Source organism: Panulirus ornatus, chromosome 19 (genome assembly GCF_036320965.1).
Source record: "Panulirus ornatus isolate Po-2019 chromosome 19, ASM3632096v1, whole genome shotgun sequence".
NCBI classification, from domain to species: domain Eukaryota; kingdom Metazoa; phylum Arthropoda; class Malacostraca; order Decapoda; family Palinuridae; genus Panulirus; species Panulirus ornatus.
The window spans coordinates 26,108,682-26,128,178 of record NC_092242.1 but is presented as its reverse complement, the minus strand read 5'-3'; the positions used below and the strand labels follow the sequence as shown (position 1 = coordinate 26,128,178).

At 41.7% G+C, this 19,497-nt stretch overlaps 1 protein-coding gene across 6 annotated transcripts in view; it reads left to right on the top strand.

Moving 5' to 3' along the window:
* LOC139755464 (uncharacterized) overlaps positions 1-10,766 on the top strand; it is a 104,551-nt gene extending 93,785 nt beyond the window's left edge. For all 6 annotated transcript variants that reach the window (XM_071673797.1, XM_071673795.1, XM_071673793.1 and 3 more), the window contains one exon: positions 10,389-10,766. In XM_071673797.1, the coding sequence (XP_071529898.1) occupies positions 10,389-10,541 (153 nt within the window). In that variant the 3' untranslated portion in view covers positions 10,542-10,766. The remainder of the gene's footprint in view (positions 1-10,388) is intronic.
* The last annotated feature ends 8,731 nt before the right edge of the window (positions 10,767-19,497 follow it).

Below are 19,497 nucleotides of genomic sequence, written 5' to 3'. Positions count from 1 at the left end.
ACAGCTCTGGCATCCAAGACAACATTTCTCAACCTTTCATCCACTCCCACATAGTCAGTTAGATACTTTTGTCCATCTTTTCCATCATTTCTTATCAGCATATATCTATGGGTCATCTTGTGCTGAAAAAAGATGTTTGCAGGGAATAAACTCCTCTCACCACAGACATCCACAAGATAACTTCCATTCTCATTTACTCCAGGCACTATCCATTAACTATCTTGCAAATTTCATCACATCACACTTTAGCATTCATATCACCCTCTACAACCACCTTTTTCTCCTTCTCCAACACATCAAATCACTCAAATTTCATCCATTTCATCCATACCTCATACAGTCTTCATATTGACAGGCACATGTACACAAACCCATGCATATCTTACTATACCAATCATTCCCATCACCCTCACTATTCTTGAACTATTCCATCCATGCTCTGTAACACCCTTCCATACTCTTGGTGAAAGCACAATTACACATCCTTTCCCTCTTCCCTAATAAAACTTTCATGAATTCCCCAGTCTTGGAGACTTTTGCTGTTGCTACCCCCTTGAGGGAGTATCTGAAGGGAATGGGTATCTAAGATATAGATAGATAGTAATGTGATGAAACTACCAGTGTTTATGATAAAACAAATATAGTCATTTTTCTTGGTCATCAACTGCCAGAAAAGCCTGTTGAAAAATTCTGCAAAGTTTTCTAATCCAGCTAATTAAACTGCAGAAGCTTTAGAAGAACTTTTTATTAATGAGCTTATTTTAATCCATTCAGTGCAACCAGGTCAAATACATCACTTTGTTTTATTTTTTGTTCACTTTGGCTGGGAAGTATTTCGACAATTTTTAAAGGGCCACCCCTGCCTAAAGGGGAAATATACAGTCAACTATTGATGGGGATAGTCCTCAGAAATCATCACACATTACATAAACTTTTATATTAAAAAGACCAAAAAGGAATAAAAGAAAACGTGTATATGGATGAAATGTTCACATGTGGTATGCCATAATTGTTATTGATCTTTTTTTTTTTAGCCTAAAACTTTTGAAAATGAAGGCATTGAAAATCTTATCACCTGTAAGATTTGTAAAAAATTTGCCTTCTGAAAGTACAAAAAACAGAAGCTAAAGAGCTTGTAAGCTCCAGTTTGAGACTAGCATGATTCCCCAGCACCCATGCATCAGGAAAAAATGCCAAAAAGTTTAGGAAATTTTACCTATGCTGGAAATATTTAGGGGTCCAAAACATACAATGCACCTCTGTCCCAGAAACACTATGTACAGCATAGCTAGGTGATCACAGAAAGTGAGCATTGCCTGAGGTTGATTCAGCACCTGATTACCTATGTATGGTTATTTTCGGTGGCACCCCATGCACTGTTACCAGATGTTAGAGCCTAGATTTTTTTATACGTTGTTTACTGTCAGTTTGTGCAAGGAGGTGTGTACAGTATCTGCACCCTCACATTATTTATTAGTTTCTTAGATTGTTGAGCTCTTACAAAATAATAGATGACTAGCATCAAAGATCCATTGTAATCATATTTGTCTGTCACAAGCACTTCCAGAAATACCACCCTTGTAATTACTTCCCTTCACAGGGAGGATTCAAACTCCCATCACTTATGTGACAGACCGGAGTACTAACCACTCAGCCCACCCCGATGGCCAATTGTTAGTCTACAGCAGCAAAGAACTATCTACTGAGAGAGAGAAGGGATACTAACTACATGTAGATAGTGAAAGAAGTTATCAATCAGAGATGTGTAAGTCAGAAAGAGGAAGGTAACAGATCAGACTGCAGATACCAAAGCCAGAAGTAAGGAGAGAACATTGGTAGCTCAGAAAAGTGGTTCAATACACCCTCACCCCTAAGCCTCAGTAGGACACCCTCCACCCATCATCAAACATCATCCAGTGTTTGATGGACAGAATTAGCAGATTCACCCAACTTAGATGCCTACCTTTCCTGCCTCGCCAAACTGCCTTGGGAACTGGTACCCGCCATGATAATCTTGGGGGCTTGACCAGATCCTGTCCTCCACCAACGCACAAAGCGGCACCACCCATGCCAGCCCAAGGGCCAACACCAGATGTTATGGACAGGCTCTTAGACCACATCCTGTAAAAGGAATGGGTCCAGGTTAGGGCCTTCACATAGCACACTTTGAGGTCCCAGTATGAAAGCCCTAACCCCCTGAAAGCACTCGCACTCTCCTGACTCCATGCATGACATCAGTTCACAGTAACTGACATGACCCACACAGAGTCTTTCCCGGTTAAACTCCATATGCCTTGCAGGACTTCCGGGGTACCATGATAGCTGCACTTGTACTCATTTGCGGCTGAGAGTTCAAAGCAAACTCCGGAGACCTGAGTGTCTATGATTATGGTTGCTGAACCTTTGGAAGCCACAATATCTGGTTTCCTAAAGGACCCTGCAATGGGGATACAAGGCTCAAAAAATCACATCGTATCCCTTTTGCCTCAGTATGCTGGCCACAAAGTTATTGCTGTTATCATGATGCTTGATCCTACTCCTGTTGGTATGTGGGCATATTTGCACAATGTGCCCAAGCATACTGAGCTTGTGACATGTGTCACAGAGGCCAGAGTTGTTGATTCAACCTCTCACAGCCCTTTCAGAAGGTAACATCCATCCCAACCTTCACCTGGATTACCTTAACATAGTCACCATCTGTGAGAAGACGAGTCCCACTGGTAACCCATCTGCTAATCTGAGGTATGGCTGTAGATGGAGCGAGAACCTTTCCATCAGAGGTGATGACTAAATTCAACCTCAATGCATGTATGCATTCGTTTTTATTGCTCACCTGCCAACCAGCAATGCATGCAGGGCCCAACCAACTCTATAATTTTTCTAATTACAGGTTCCCCTACCATTGTCTGCATTACAGGGTCAGACAAAGTAAGCAGTTTTTTTTAATCTAGCTTGTTTGTTAAGCCGGACGATCGAGATAAAGTCAGGAAGCTCAAGCACACCATCACCCGCTGCCAAGGCAGATAAAGCCTGTGGTAAACCGCCATCCACACCTGTCTGTCCATGCGCGTCAGCTACATCTTATAGACTTCACCTAGCACCAGGCGGTGCATGACATGGTCACTGAGGATTATAATCCTCTGCTGAGGTTTTAGAGGGCCTTTGGTGATGTTAGATAGCACCTCTTTTGGCAGGGAACCGTAGGATCATCGCCTATCTCCAACACCAACAAGAATGCCTGGGTACTTATAACTGTCCTCAGCATCCACGGAGCTGATAGTAATGTCCAAAACTTGGAATGTCTTGTTCTTATTGACATACCGAGCCTTATGCTTGCCATCAATCTCCATGCTAAGGTTCTGACATCTTACCAGAGTCACCTGAAGGACACCCCCCATGAGAGTCTCTGCCATGATGTTTATGCTTGTCTGCAGACCAACTGCCATCTGTGCCACTAGAACCAGGTCATCAGCAAACGCTGGTACTGACACCTTTTGGCCTCCAAATCCAACCCCCTCACCCAGTTCCTAACCCTCACAATTCCCTCATCAGTCTCATGGTTAAAAAGAAAGGGTGAAAGGGGGTCACACTTTGCTTGACCCCACAAGTCATATTCATTCTTTCTGACATTTCCCTGCAAGAATTCGGGCTTTCCCCTACTTAGAAAGGTAAGAAACAACCGTCTTGAAGGATATTTAGCAGAAATAAGGCGCCAAGATGTAAAATTCTCAAAATAAAGAAAGAGTAAAGATTGCATGAGGCACACTGAGGTGTGTTCCTGGTGCTCACACTGTTAGAAACACTACTCTCAAATGGCGTCCAAGCTACATCTCTTCCTTGTATATCAACTGACTGTTGCCTTCAATATAGGTGAAGGCTCCGTCATACATCGTCATAATGTATACTCTGACTGGGGCTGGAATCCCCTCCCGTGACATGGACCGCTTAATAGTGCTATGATTAACACTATCAAGTGCTTTTGCCATGTTGAGGAATGCCAGGTGTACAGGGTGCGACTGTGCCTGCACACAGCTGATGATCACGTCTAGAATCTTGAGGTTCTTGAGGCATACATCCACAGGGACGAGTGCCTTTTGAGCTCCACTGATATGGATGAGGATGGAAATGTGGCTGCTAATGATTTTCTGTAGCAGTTGGACTACAGCATATGAAATGGTGATCAGTCGGTAGTCCTTTGGGTGGGTTGGGTTTGGAACTTTGGGTATCAGCACCATTCTGTTTGCCCTGAGTGGTTCAGGCAGTATAGTTGTGGCGATCTAATGTTTAAACATCTTTCACAGCACTCACGCCTGAATAGACTTCTGGAGTTTCATTTCCATTCTGTCAGGACTTGGGGCAAATATTGTGGTGGCTTTGAGATGGTTTGCTACCTCGCCTACAGTTATAACCTCTGCTAGTTGTTCGTTAACTTGGTCAGTATCAGTAATAGGCCATCTGTTAGGCTCAGAGGGCCATGAGAAGAGGACTCCCCAAAAGGGGAAGAGGGTTTCTGGCCCAACGAAAGTTGGCGGTACCTTCCAGTCACCATTAAGGACCTGTCTAGCAGCCAGCAACTTATTTTTTCTATAAATCTGCTGTATTTTGCAGTATCGTTCCTCGTGAAGATGGTTTCCGCACAAAGAGCCCCGTCAGTCCGGTGTCCATTGCCTGTGCCGGTGTGTTGTCTTGGTTAGCCCTCACAGCAATCTTGGCATTTAGAGGGTGTACCACATGAGGTGACCAACTTTTGGGCATGCTCTGTGGCCACCCTGATGGCGTAGAGGCTGTTCCCTCATTGCAAATGTCCGAGGGTGACATTTAGCACTTCCTCACCCCTCACTAGAGTTTTGGGGCCAGACCCTAGTGTGTCTAAAGAAGACAGTCTCTATAACAATACAGGTAACGAATTGGGGTTGTGGATCCAGTACTCTGTGGTTAGTGCTCCTGTCTGTCACACTAATGATGAGGGTTTGAATAATTCCTGTGAAGGACAATGTATTTATCATGCATGTGTGCATTTCATGCAGTATTTTATATAACTGCACATATATGTACTTGACATACTGCATATGTTTGGCAGCGGAGTAGGGTAAGTTAAAGGGCTCATAGCACATTTGCACAATTTTCCACTAGGGCGAGTTGTATGTTATTATATTTAGAACATTATGTCCTAGTTAAATCTTTATAACAATCATTAGGAGTTTGCTTTTTAGAATATTTGAGAACGTCAGGCACAGTGGATATGAGGGCTGCCTTAGTGAAAGAATTGATACAGTATGTAATTGTCCATACATGCTTATGGCACAGATGTATGTTGGTACAACTTTTCTCAGATGAATCAAAGAAGGTATTCAGATATGAATTAAAGAAAATTATGAATATACATTTCTCATTATAATGTGCACCAGCTCAACTTGATCACTGGAAAGGCAGCATCAGAGAACAGCAGTGTTAGAGTGTTAATCATTACTTTGTTAGGAATGTTAGCATTCCTTTGAACTTTCCATAGAGAATAGCTACTTTGGAGAATGTTGCCCTTAGAATCCAAAAACTGCCTGTTATATAACAGTGATAAGGTTTTGAATGCAGAAGAGTCACTTCTACAAATGAAACGAAAAGTGCTTTTATTAAAAGTTACAGCACTGTATACACATCCAGCTGAAGTGATGTATGTACGTGCAGTACATGTTAAAACATAAATTGATTCTGAGTATGGATTTTAGCTCAAATCTCTGTAAAGTAAATCTTTTACTGTATTCTGTTCCCATGTAGGTCTAGAAATGTTGATACCACTTAGGTCAATGTTTCTTTCAGTCCCACTATTTAAAGAATTTGAGACAAATGTGACAGAATTAAGGGCATGGTCCCTGAAAGTAAAACAAGACCATTTTTGCAGATGAATCAGCTGCTCTAAAGGAAGTCTGCAAAATGATTTTATTGAAGTGTAGAGAAAGACTTTCATTGATCATGTGACACAGAGTACAGTCAATTACTTTTTGCAAATGACTTTCTGTCATATGCCAAAGGTTACCCTCATTACAAACTTATTCAAGCAGTTGAAGCATGTCCCCTGCCTATGCCTGGAAAAGACAAATTTAGAGCTGAAAAATTTATCCAATTCAAGATACCTCATGGACTTATTAAAAGTTTACAGTGATATCCAGAACTGTGCCTTGAGGAGTATTAAAACTGTTATGCACTATTCTTTGGTGATTGACGGACTGACAACTTTTAGTTTAACATTGATAGTCATAAGATAATCACAAAAATTTAAGAATTTGATGAAAAATTATTTATTATTTATTTATTTCTTTATTTTGCTTTGTCGCTGTCTCCCGCGTTAGCAAGGTAGCGCAAGGAAACCGACAAAAGAATGGCCCAACCCACCCACATACTCATGTATATACATACACGTCCACACACGCAAATATACATACCTATACATCTCATTGTACACATATATATACACACACAGACATATACATATATACATATGTACATAATTCATACTGTCTGCCTTTATTTATTTCCATCTCCACATTGCCATGCATGGAATAACAACCCCCTCCCCCCTCATGTGTGCGAGGTAGCGCTAGGAAAAGACAACAAAGGCCCCATTCGTTCACACTCAGTCTCTAGCTGTCATGTAATAATGCACCGAAACCACAGCTCCCTTTCCACATCCAGGCCCCACAGAACTTTCCATGGTTTACCCCAGACACTTCACATACCCTGGTTCAATCCATTGACAGCACGTCCACCCCAGTATACCACATCGTTCCTATTCACTCTATTCCTTGCACGCCTTTCACCCTCCTGCATGTTCAGGCCCCGATCACTCAAAATCTTTTTCACACTCCATCTTTCCACCTCCAGTTTGGTCTCCCACTTCTCCTCGTTCCCTCCACCTCTGACACATATATCCTCTTGGTCAATCTTTCCTCACTCATTCTCTCCATGTGACCAAACCATTTCAAAACACCCTCTTCTGCTCTCTCAACCACACTCTTTTTTTTGTTTCCACACATCTCTCTTACCCTTACATTACTTACTCGATCAAACCACCTCACACCACATATTGTCCTCAAACATCTCACTTCCAGCACATCCACCCTCCTCCGCACAACTCTATCCATAGCCCACGCCTCGCAGCCATACAACATTGTTGGAACCACTATTCCTTCAAACATACCCATTTTTGCTTTCCGAGATAATGTTCTCGACTTCCAAACATTCTTCAAGGCTCCCAGAATTTTCGCCCCCTCCCCCATCCTATGATTCACTTTCGCTTCCATGGTTCCATCCGCTGCCAGATCCACTCCCAGATATCTAAAACACTTTACTTCCTCCAGTTTTTCTCCATTCAAACTTACCTCCCAATTGACTTGACCCTCAACCCTACTCTACCTAATAACCTTGCTCTTATTCACATCTACTCTCAACTTTCTTCTTTGACACACTGTACCAAACTCAGTCACCAGCTTCTGCAGTTTCTCACATGAATCAGCCATAAGCGCTGTATCATCAGCGAACAACAACTGACTCACTTCCCAAGCTCTCTCATCCACACCAGACTGCATACTTGCCCCTCTTTAGAAAACTCTTGCATTCACCTCCTTAACAATCCCATCCATAAACAAATTAAACAACCATGGAGACATCACACACCCCTGCCGCAAATCTACATTCACTGAGAACCAATCACTTTCCTCTCTTCCTACACGTACACATACCTTACATCCTCGATAAAAACTTTTCACTGCTTCTAACAACTTGCCTCCCACACCATATATTCTTAATACCTTCCACAGAGCATCTCTATCAACTCTATCATATGCCTTCTCCAGATCCATGAATGCTACATACAAATCCATTTGCTTTTCTAAGTATTTCTCACATACATTCTTCAAAGCAAACACCTGATCCACACATCCCCTACCACTTCTGAAACCACACTGCTCTTCCCTAATCTGATGCTCTGTACATGCCTTCACCCTCTCAATCAATACCCTCCCATATAATTTACCAGGAATACTCAACAAACTTATACCTCTGTAATTTGAGCACTCACTCTTATCCCCTTTGCCTGTGTACAATGGCACTATGCAAGCATTCCACCAATCCTCAGGCACCTCACCATGAATCATACATACATTAAATAACCTTACCAACCACTCAACAATACAGTCACCCCCTTTTTTAATAAATTCCACTGTAATACCATCCAAACCTGCTGCCTTGCCGGCTTTCATCTTCTGCAAAGCTTTTACTACCTCTTCTCTGTTTACCAAATCATTTTCCCTAACCCTCTCACTTTGCACACCACTTCGACCAAAACACCCTATATCTGCCACTCTATCATCAAACACATTCAACAAACCTTCAAAATACTCACTCCATCTCCTTCTAACATCACCACTTCTTGTTATCACCTCCCCATTAGCCCCCATCACTGAAGTCCCCATTTGCTCCCTTGTTTTACGCACTTTATTTACCTCCTTCCAAAACATCTTTTTATTCTCCCTAAAATTTAATGATACTTTCTCATCCCAACTCTCATTTGCCCTCTTTTTCACCTCTTGCACCTTTCTCTTGACCTCCTGCCTCTTTCTTTTATACATCTCCCACTCATTTGCATTTTTTCTCTGCAAAAATTGTCCAAATGCCTCTCTCTTCTCTTACACTAATAATCTTACTTCTTCATCCCACCACTCACCACCCTTTCTAATCAACCCACCTCCCACGCTTCTCATGCCACAAGCATCTTTTGCGCAAGCCTCCACTGCTTCCCTAAATACATCCCATTCCTCCTCCACTCCCCTTACCTCCTTTGTTTTCACCTTTTTCCATTCTCTACTCAGTCTCTCCTGGTACTTCCTCACACAAGTCTCCTTCCCAAGCTCACTTACTCTCACCACTCTCTTCACCCCAACATTCTCTCTTCTTTTCTGAAAACCCCTACAAATCTTCACCTTCGCCTCCACAAGATAATGATCAGACATCCCTCCAGTTGCACCTCTCAGCACATTAACATCCAAAAGTCTCTCTTTCGCGCGCCTATCAATTAACACATAATCCAATAATGCTCTCTGGCCATCTCTCTTACTTACATACGTATACTTATGTATATGTCGCTTTTTAAACCAGGTATTCCCAATCACCAGTCCTTTTTCAGCACATAAATCTAAAAGCTCTTCACCATTTCCATTTACAACACTGAACACCCCATGTATACCAATTATTCCCTCAACTGCCACATTACTCACCTTTGCATTCAAATCACCCATCACTATAACCTGGTCTTGTGCATCAAAACCACTAACACACTCATTCAGCTGCTCCCAAAACACTTGCCTCTCATGATCGTTCTTCTCATGCCCAGGTGCATATGCACCAATAATCACCCATCTCTCTCCATCAACTTTCAGTTTTACCCATATCAATCTAGAATTTACTTTCTTACACTCTATCACATACTCCCACCACTCCTGTTTCAGGAGTAGTGCTACTCCTTCCCTTGCTCTTGACCTCTCACTAACCCCTGACTTTACTCCCAAGACATTCCCAAACCACTCTTCCCCTTTACCCTTGAGCTTCGTTTCACTCAGAGCCAAAACATCCAGGTTCCTTTCCTCAAACATACTACCAATCTCTCCTTTTTTCTCATCTTGGTTACATCCACACACATTTAGACACCCCAATCTGAGCCTTCGAGGAGGATGAGCACTCCCCGCATGACTCCTTCTTCTGTTTCCCCTTTTAGAAAGTTAAAATACAAGGAGGGGAGGGTCTCTGGCCCCCGCTCCCGTCCCCTTTAGTCGCCTTCTATGACGCGTGAGGAATGCGTGGGAAGTAAGAAAGTAAGAAAATTTTCCTACTTTAAAGAGCTGAAGCATGGATTTTAGGTTTAAGTAATCTGTATGAGGAAATGATTTATGGTATCCCTATACATACTGTGAATCTGAGGTAAGTGAACATTTATCAGTTGTACTTTTTTGGTCTTCTGCAGTCCTTCTGATAAACACGTGTCATAAACCAATACTTTCCATACTTAACTAGAAGTTTACTTGATAAAGAAGTTTTTCCATTTCAGGTCAGTAAGAATCAATAGAGCAAATTCAGTTCTGGCTTCTTTTAAAAAAATTGAGTACTGTGGTATAGTATTTGCCTGTTGTTAGTGAAAAGTAGTAGTCTTTCTTAGAAGTTTTTTATATAGCCTCAGTGATAATCTTTCCATTTAGTATTTTACAAAAGTCAACAAGAAAAAGAAAAAAACTCATCCTCTTAAGGTTAATGAACCAAATTGAATCTATCTATAAGATTTACTATATCTCTGAAGTGAGAGTATTATTATGTAAGTGATACATTTGTTTTGTAATATGTTGCAGGTTAAAGCGCTTCATAAATTTTATACTGGACTTCCTGACCAAGAGCTCTCCATGTCACAAGCATCAGTGGAAGCAGAGCAGTGGGACATAGAACAGTTTTATACAAGGTTCAAGCGAATTTATGGTTGGGACGGTAGAGCTTTTATTCATTGATCCAACAGAAAACAAAATTATGCCAGTATCATATTAATCTTCCCCTTTACCATTGATATCATACTTCCACTCTGTATTGTACAGATTTTCATTAACAAACTAGCTTTAAGATATTTTTTTTAGCTAATAAACATATTGTTTTTTACCTGAAATATAGTGAAATTTATCTTGGAATATCAAAATGCTGAAAATAGTTATATCAAAAGACAAAATGTTATCCTTGGACTTTCAGAATTTTATTTTGGTATTCATAGTTTTTTCCTTAAGATTTTATATTTATTATTTATACTTTGTCGCTGTCTCCCGCGTTAGCAAACTAGTGCAAGGAAACCCACCCACGTACACATGTATGTACATACAAGTCCAGACATCACATATACAGACCTATACATTTCAACGTACACATATATATACATACAAAGACATATACATATATACACATGTACATAATTCATACTTGCTGCCTTTATTCATTCCCGTCGCCACCCTGCCACACATGAAATGACAACCCCCTTCCCCCGCATGCGCACGAGATAGCACTAGGAAAAGACAACACAGGCCACATTCGTTCTCATTCAGTCTGTAGGTGTCATGTATGATGCACTGAAACCACAGCTCCCTTTCCACATCCAGGCCCCACAAAACTTTCCATGGTTTACCTGAGACGTTTCACATGCCCTGGTTCAATCCATTGACAGCACATGTACCCCAGTTTACCACATCGTTCTAATTCTCTCTATTTCTTGCATGCGTTTCACCCGCCTGCATGTTCAGGCCCCGATCACTCAAAATCTTTTTCACTCCATCCTTCCACCTCCAATTTGGTCTCCCACTTCTCCTCGTTCCCTCCACCTATGGCACATATATCCTCTTTCTCAATCTTTCCTCACTCATTCTCTCCATGTGACCAAACCATTTCAAAATACCTTCTTCTGCTCTCTCAACCACACTCTTTTTATTACCACACATCTCTCTTGCCCTTTCATTACTTACTCGATCAAACCACCTCACACCACATATTATCCTCAAACATCTCATTTCCAACACATCCACCCTCCTCCACACAACTCTATCTATAGCCCACACCTCGCAACAATATGACATTGTTGGAACCACTATTCCTTCAAACATACCCATTTTTGCTTTCCAAGATAATGTTCTCACCTTCTACACATTTTTCAACGCTCTCAGAACTTTCGTCCCCTCCCCCACCCTGTGACTCACTTCCGCCTCCATGGTTCCATCTGCTGCCAAATCCACTCCCAGATATCTGAAACACTTAACTTCCTCCAGTTTTTCTCCATTCAAACTTACCTCCCAATTGATTTGTCCCTCAACCCCACTGTACCTAATAACCTTGCTGTAATTCACATTTACTCTCAGCTTTCTTCTTTCACACACTTTACCAGACTCAGTCACCATCTTATGCAGTTTCTTACCCGAATCAGCCACCAGCGCTGTATCATCAACGAACAACAACTGACTCACTTTCCAAGCTGTCTCATCCACAACAGACTGCAAACTTGCCCCTCTCTCCAAAACACTTTCATTCACCTCCCAAACAATCCCATCCATAAACAAATTAAACAACCATAGAGACATCACACACCCCTGCCGCAAACTGACATTCGCTGAGAACCAATCACTTTCCTCTCTTCCTACTCATACACATGCCTTACATCCTCGATAAAAACTTTTCACTGCTTCTAGCAACTTGCCTCCCACACTATATATTCTTAATACCTTCCACAGAGCATCTCTATCAACTCTATGATATGTCTTCTCCAGATCCATAAATGCTACACATACAAATCCATTTGCTTTTCTAAGTATTTCTCATATATTCTTCAAAGCAGACACCTGATCCACGCATCCTATACCACTTCTGAAACCACACTGCTCTTCCCAAATCTGATGCTCTGTACATGCTTTCACCCTCTCAATCAATACCCTCCCATATAATTTCCCAGGAATACTCAACAAACTTATACCTCTGTAATTTGAGCACTCACCTTTATCCCATTTGCCTGCATGCTGCATGCATTCCGCCAATCCTCAGGCACCTCACCATGAGTCATACATACATTGAATATCCTTACCAACCAGTCTGCAACACAGTCACCCCCTTTTTTAATAAATTCCACTGCAGTACCATCTGAACCAGCTGCCTTGCCGGCTTTCATCTTCCGCAAAGCTTTTACTACCTATTCTCTGTTTACCAAATCATTCTCCCTAACCCTTTCACTTCGCACTCCACCTTGACCAAAACACCCTATATCTGCCAATCTGTCATTTAACACATTATAACACATTCAACAAACCTTCAAAATACTCACTCCATCTCCTTCTCACATCACCACTGCTTGTTATTACCTCCCCATTAGCCCCTTCACCGATGTTCCCATTTGTTCTCTTGTCTTACGCATTTTATTTACCTCCTTTCAAAACATCTTTTTATTCTCTCTAAAATTTAACGATACTCTCTTGCCCCAACTCTCATTTGCCCTCCTTTTCACCTCTTGGACCTTTCTCATGACCTCCTGCCTCTTTTTTATACATCTCCCAGTCATTTGCACTATTTCCCTGAAAAACTCTTGCAAATGCCTCGCTCTTCTCTTTCACTTATAATCTTACTTCTTCATCCCACCACTCACTACCCTTTCTACTCTGCCCTCCTCCCATGCTTCTAATGCCACAAGCATCTTTTGCACAAGCCATCACTGCTTCCCTAAACTCATTCTTCCCCCATTCCCCTTACGTCCTTCGCTCTCACCTCTTTCCATTCTGCACTCTTCCTCACACAAGTCTTCTTCACCCCAACTTTCTCTCTTCTTTTCTGAAAACCTCTACAAATCTTCACCTTCGCCTCCACAAGATAATGATCAGACATCCCTCCAGTTGCACCTCTCTGCACATTAACATCCAAAAGTCTCTCTTTCACGCGCCTATCAATTAACACGTAATCCAATAATGTTCTCTGGCCATCTCTTCTACTTACATACATATACTTATGATTCTTAAACCAGGTATTCCCAATCACCAGTCCTTTTTCAGCACACAAATCTGCAAGCTCTTCACCATTTCCATTTACAACACTGAACACCCCATGTACACCAATTGTTCCCTCAACTGTCACATTACTCACCTCTGCATTCAAATCACCCATCACTATAACCTCGTCTTGTGCATCAGAACTACTAACACACTCACTCAGCTGCTCCCAAAACACTTGCCTCTCGTGATCTTTCTTCTCATGACCAGGTGCTTAGGCACCAATAATCACCCATCTCTCTCTATCCACTTTCAGTTTTACCCATATCAATCTAGAGTTTACTTTCTTACACTCTGTCACATACTACAACAACTCCTGTTTCAGGAGTAGTGCTACTCTTTCCCTTGCTCTTGTCCTCTCACTAGCCCCTGACTGTACTCCCAAAACATTCCCAAAGTACTCTTCCCCTTTACCCTTGAGTTTCATTTTACTCAGAGCCAAAACATCCAGGTTCCTTTCATCGAACATACTACCTATCTCTCCTTTTTTCTCATTTTAGTTACATTCACGCACATTTAGACACCCCAATCTGAGCCTTTGAGGAGGATGAGCACTCCTCGCGTGACTCCTTCGTCTGTTTCCCCTTTTAGAAAGTTAGAATACAAGGAGGGGAGGTTTCTATCCCCCTGCTCCCGCCCCCTTTAGTCGCCTTCTACGACACATGAGGAATGTGTGGGAAGTATTCTTTCTCCCCTATCCCCAGGGATATAAGATACTTCTTTAAGTTACTTTTTTTTTAGTTTTTTTACACCCTTTGCAGAAATGTCTCCTTTGCTTTTATATAAAGTTGAACTCACTTGTTTAATGTAGTACCCACAGTCCAGATCCTTACACATGAAGCAGGAAGCCATTGACGTACCATTTCACCTCCTTCCATCAATCTCTCTCCTGTTATTTGAATACTTTCAGGTTCCAAAATTTTTTATTTATCACCTTCATCCCTCTGGAGCACTGATATAGGGGGGTGTTACTAACCTTTATTTTTCAAAGCAAACACCTGATCCACACATCCTCTACCACTTCTGAAACCACACTGCTCCTCCCCAGTCTGATGCTCTGTACATGCCTTCACCCTCTCAATCAAAACCCTCCCATATAATTTCCCAGGAATACTCAACAAACTTATACCTCTGTAATATGAACACTGACTTTTATCCCCTTTGCCATTGTACAATGGCACTATGTATGCATTCTGCCAATCCTCAGGCACTTCACTATGAACCATACATATACTGAATATCCTCACCAACCAGTGAATAACACAGTCACCCCTTTTTTAATAAATTCCACAGCAGTACCATCAAAACCCGCCACCTGACCGGCTTTCATCTTCTGCAAAGCTTTCACTACCTCTTATCTGTTTACCAAATCATTCTCCCTAACCCTCTCACTTCACACACCACCTTGACCAAGACACCCTATATCAGCCACTCTATCATCTAACACATTCAACAAACCTTCAAAATACTCATTCCACCTCCCTCTCACTTCACCAGTACTTGTTATTACCTTCCCATATGCCCCCTTCACCAGTGTTTCCAATTATTTTCTTGTTTTACTCACTTTATTTACCTCCTTCAAAAACATCTTTTTATTCTCCCTAAAATTTGATACTCTCACCCCAACTCTCATTTGCCCTCTTTTTCACCTCTTGCACCTTTCTCTTGACCTCTTCCCTCTTTCTTTTATACAGCTCCCAGTCATTTGCACTATTTCCTTGAAAAAATCATCCAAATGCCTGTCTCTTCTCTTTCACTAACAATCTTACTTCTTCAACCCACCACTCACTACCCTTTCTAATATGCCCACCTCCAACCTTTCTCATGCCACTGGCTTATTTTGTGCAAGCCATCACTGCTTCCCTAAATACATACCATTCCTCACCCACTCCCCTTGCGTCATTTGCTCTCACCTTTTTCCATTGTGCACTCAATCTCTCCTGGTACTTCCTCACACAAGTCTCCTTTCCAAGCTCACTTATTCTTTACCACTCTCTTCTCCCCAACATTCTCTCTTTTCTGAAAACCTTTACATATCTTCACCTTCGCCTCCACAAGATAATGATAAGACATTGCTCCAGTTGCCCCTCTCAGCACATCAACATCCAGAAGTCTCTCTTTCAAACGCCTATCAATTAACACATAATCCAATAATGCTCTCTGGCCATCTCTCATACATACATATGTATACTTATGTATATCTCTCTTTTTAAACCAGGCATTCCCAATCACCAGTCCTTTTTCAGCACGCAAATCTACAAGCTCTTCACCATTTCCGTTTACAACACTGAACACCCCATGTACACCAATTATACCCTCAACTGCCACATTACTTACCTTTGCATTCAAATCATCCATCAATATAACCCGGTCTCAAGCATCAAAACTGCAAACACACCCACTCAGCTGCTCCCAAAACACTTGCCCCTCATGATCTTTCTTCTCATGACTAGGTGCATAGGCACCAATAATCACCCATCTCTCTCTATCTACTTTCAGTTTTGCCCATATCAGTCTAGAGTTTACTTTCTTACACTCTATCACATACTCCCACAACTCCTGCTTCAGGGGTAGTGCTACTCCTTCCTTTGCTCTTGTCCTCTCACCAACCCCCGACTTTACTCCTAAGACATTCCCAAACCACCCTTCCCCTTTACCCTTGAGCTTCGTTTCACTCATAGCCAAAGCATCCAAGTTCCTTTCTTCAAGCATGCTACCTATTTCTCCTTTTTTCTCATCTTGGTTACATCCACACACATTTAGACCACCCCAATCTGAGCCTTCGAGGAGGATGAGCACTCCCTGCATGACTCCTTCTGTCTCCCCTTTTAGAAAGTTAAAATACAAGGAGGGGAGGGTTTCTAGCCCCCCCCGCTCCTGTCCCCATTAGTCACCTTCTACAACATGCGGGGAATGTGGGGTCCCCATTAGTCACCTTCTACGACATGCGGGGAATGTGGGAAGTATTCTTTCTCTCCTAACCTGAGGGATAAACACCCATATACATATATACACATGTACATATTCATACTTGCTTGCCTTCATCCAATTCTGTCACTACCCTGCCACACAGGAAATAGCATTCCCCCTTGTAATTATAAGTCGAGTGGTCAAACTTATAAGATCATCAACAATATCAGAATTGAGAGTTGTGCAAGACAAGTCAAAGCCTACACACCTGTCAAGGATTCCTCCGTAGATGTGCGTTGGTCAATTCTTACTGATGGTTTGAACATTATATGCGTCCAGGAGTAAGATTAGACATCCGCCATAATCATTTGTGAAGAGGTAACCCAAATTCTTGTATCAAGTGTTAAGGTCTCCAATTAGGAAGGTTCAATATGAAGAAAGTTACGTAACTGTGTGGTGGAGGAGGTAGGCATATGTAGGCATTAAGTAAACCGTGTTCCTTAATACCTTGATACTGGAATCCATCGAGCTTTTGGAAAGATATTGGTACTTGAGGTAGTGACTTAAATCCATTGGGCAAATACTGGGAGATCTGGAATTATAGCATAAGTAAATGGGTAATTTATGTGGGGTTTTGCCAATACAGAGATGGAGGCAGCACCAGCTTCTAAAAAGTGTGTGTGTGGGGGGGTGGGTCTCACTGGATTGAAAGCCTTCACAATGATGCAGCATACAGCAGTTCTTTACATTTCCAAAGAAAATTGAATCCTTCCCACTGCAATAAGCATTCGACATTCTTGCAAACCTTTGACATCAACATCCTACATAACAAACTTGTGGTGGTCAAAATATATTTCTTCACAGAAACAATGTTCCAACTGCATACTGTGATGGCACTATACTGTTGAGCAATGTTTGTTAACCATTTTCTTTAGAAAGCAGATAACAATGGGAATATACAAACGGTGAAATTCAGAATTAAGAATTGTTTTGAGGAAGTTATTAGTGTGAAGAGAATGCGATGATCAATAAGAATAACAGAGGAGGGTTGATGGGGAAGTGGTAACCAGCAAAGATGACAAAGGAAGAAATTGGAAAAAGAATGTACAGTGTGTTAGATTATAGAGAGGCAGGTGTGGTATGTTTGGGACAAGTTGGGAAGCTGGGTGAGACATGGAAAATGGGATGGTAAAACGAGTAATTGGAAACCTTAGGCATAATAAATTGAGGTAATAAACCTAGTCATTGGGAATGCACCTGAGTCACTCCAGTAGTGGGGTGACATTGGTTATAGACAGGCTGTTTGATGCTCTTATGGCCCAGTTGAGGCATCTGATGACTGGCTGAGCACATGTAAAGAGTAAAAGCACACAAAAATGAATATCTGAATTACAGTTACATGTCTTTTAAGAGTGCATGGTTATTGGCAACATGCTGCATAAAGTGGTGTGTCATGTACTGTGCAAATGATCTGAGAAGAGTTACATGGTTTCAGAAGAGATAACACATGCATGGACTACATGATTTACTTTGATAAATGAGAAGTACTTTGAGAAAGAGCATATAAGGGATGCCCTGTGGAAGGTGCCAGGTGCCACAGATATACGAGATTAACAGAAATTTACTAAAGACAGTGGAAAATTTTTGTGAATGTGTAGTCTGTTTGTGGGTGGGATGGTGAAGGTCTTAGGATTAAGGAGCATTTTTGCAGTACCTGCCAAAGTAAAATCACCTATGATGAGATTTTGCCATTAGGCAGAGTGAATGCATACCCCCACCACATATCTTCCTTGACTGACAAAAAAGTATTTCTCTGTCATTATGTGTATTATTAAGTGTCTGCCTAGGCTCACATGGAAGTGTTTAAAGCCATTCAGCATGGCTCCTGTTGAATGCTTTTTGTACTTCTGCTATTTCCTTATTTTACTTGGCATTACACTGAATAACCTTTCAGTCTTCCTTGCTCAGTTTACATAAATTAGTACAATCCAAATGGCCTTCCCATATTTTGAACCAGACATGTTAAGTAATGATGATAGGTGAAGGCTTACAGTAAGTTTGATGGATAATGCTGACATGGGAATATGATGGGTGTGGTGTGGTTTATTAAGGAAGGATAATAAGCCAAATGACAGAAAGACTTTTGGATGTTACTGTGCTGAGAGGGGCAACTGGAGGGATGTCTGATCATCATCTTATGGAGGCGAAGGTGAAGATATGTAGAGGTTTTCAGAAAAGAAGAGAGAATGTTGGGTGAAGAGAGTGGTGAGAGTAAGTGAGCTTGGAAAGGAAACTTGTGTGAGGAAGTACCAGGAGAGCCTGAGAACAGAATGGAAAAAGGTGAGAGCAAATGACATAAGGGGAGTGGAGGAAAAATGGGATGCATTTAGGGAAGCAATGATGGCTTGCGCAGAAGATGCCTGTAACATGAGAAAGGTGGGAGGTGGGCAGATTAGAAAGGGTAGTGAGTGGTGGGATGGAGAAGTAAGATTATTAGTGAAAGAGAAGAGAGGCAGTTGGATGATTTTTGCTGGGAAATAGTGTGAATGACTGGGAGATGTATAAAAGAAAGAGGCAAGAGGTCAAGAGAAAGGTGCAAGAGGTGAAAAAGAGGGCAAATGAGAGTTGGGGTGAGAGAGTATCATTAAATTTCAGGGAGAATAAAAAGATGTTTTGGAAGGAAGTAAATAAAGTGCATAAGACGAGAGAACAAATGGGAACATCGGTGAAGGAGTCAAGTGGGGAGGTAATAACAAGTAGTGGTGAAGAGAGAGGGAGATGGAGTGAGTATTTTGAAGGTTTGTTGAATGTGTTTGATGATAGAGTGGCAGATATAGGGTGTTTTGGTCAAGGTGGTGTGCGAAGTGAGAGGGTCAGGGAGAATGATTTGGTAAACAGAGAAGAGGTAGTTAAAGCTTTGCGGAAGATGAAAGCTGGCATGATGGCGCGTTTGGATGGTACTGCAGTAGAATTTATTAAAAAAGAGGGTGACTGT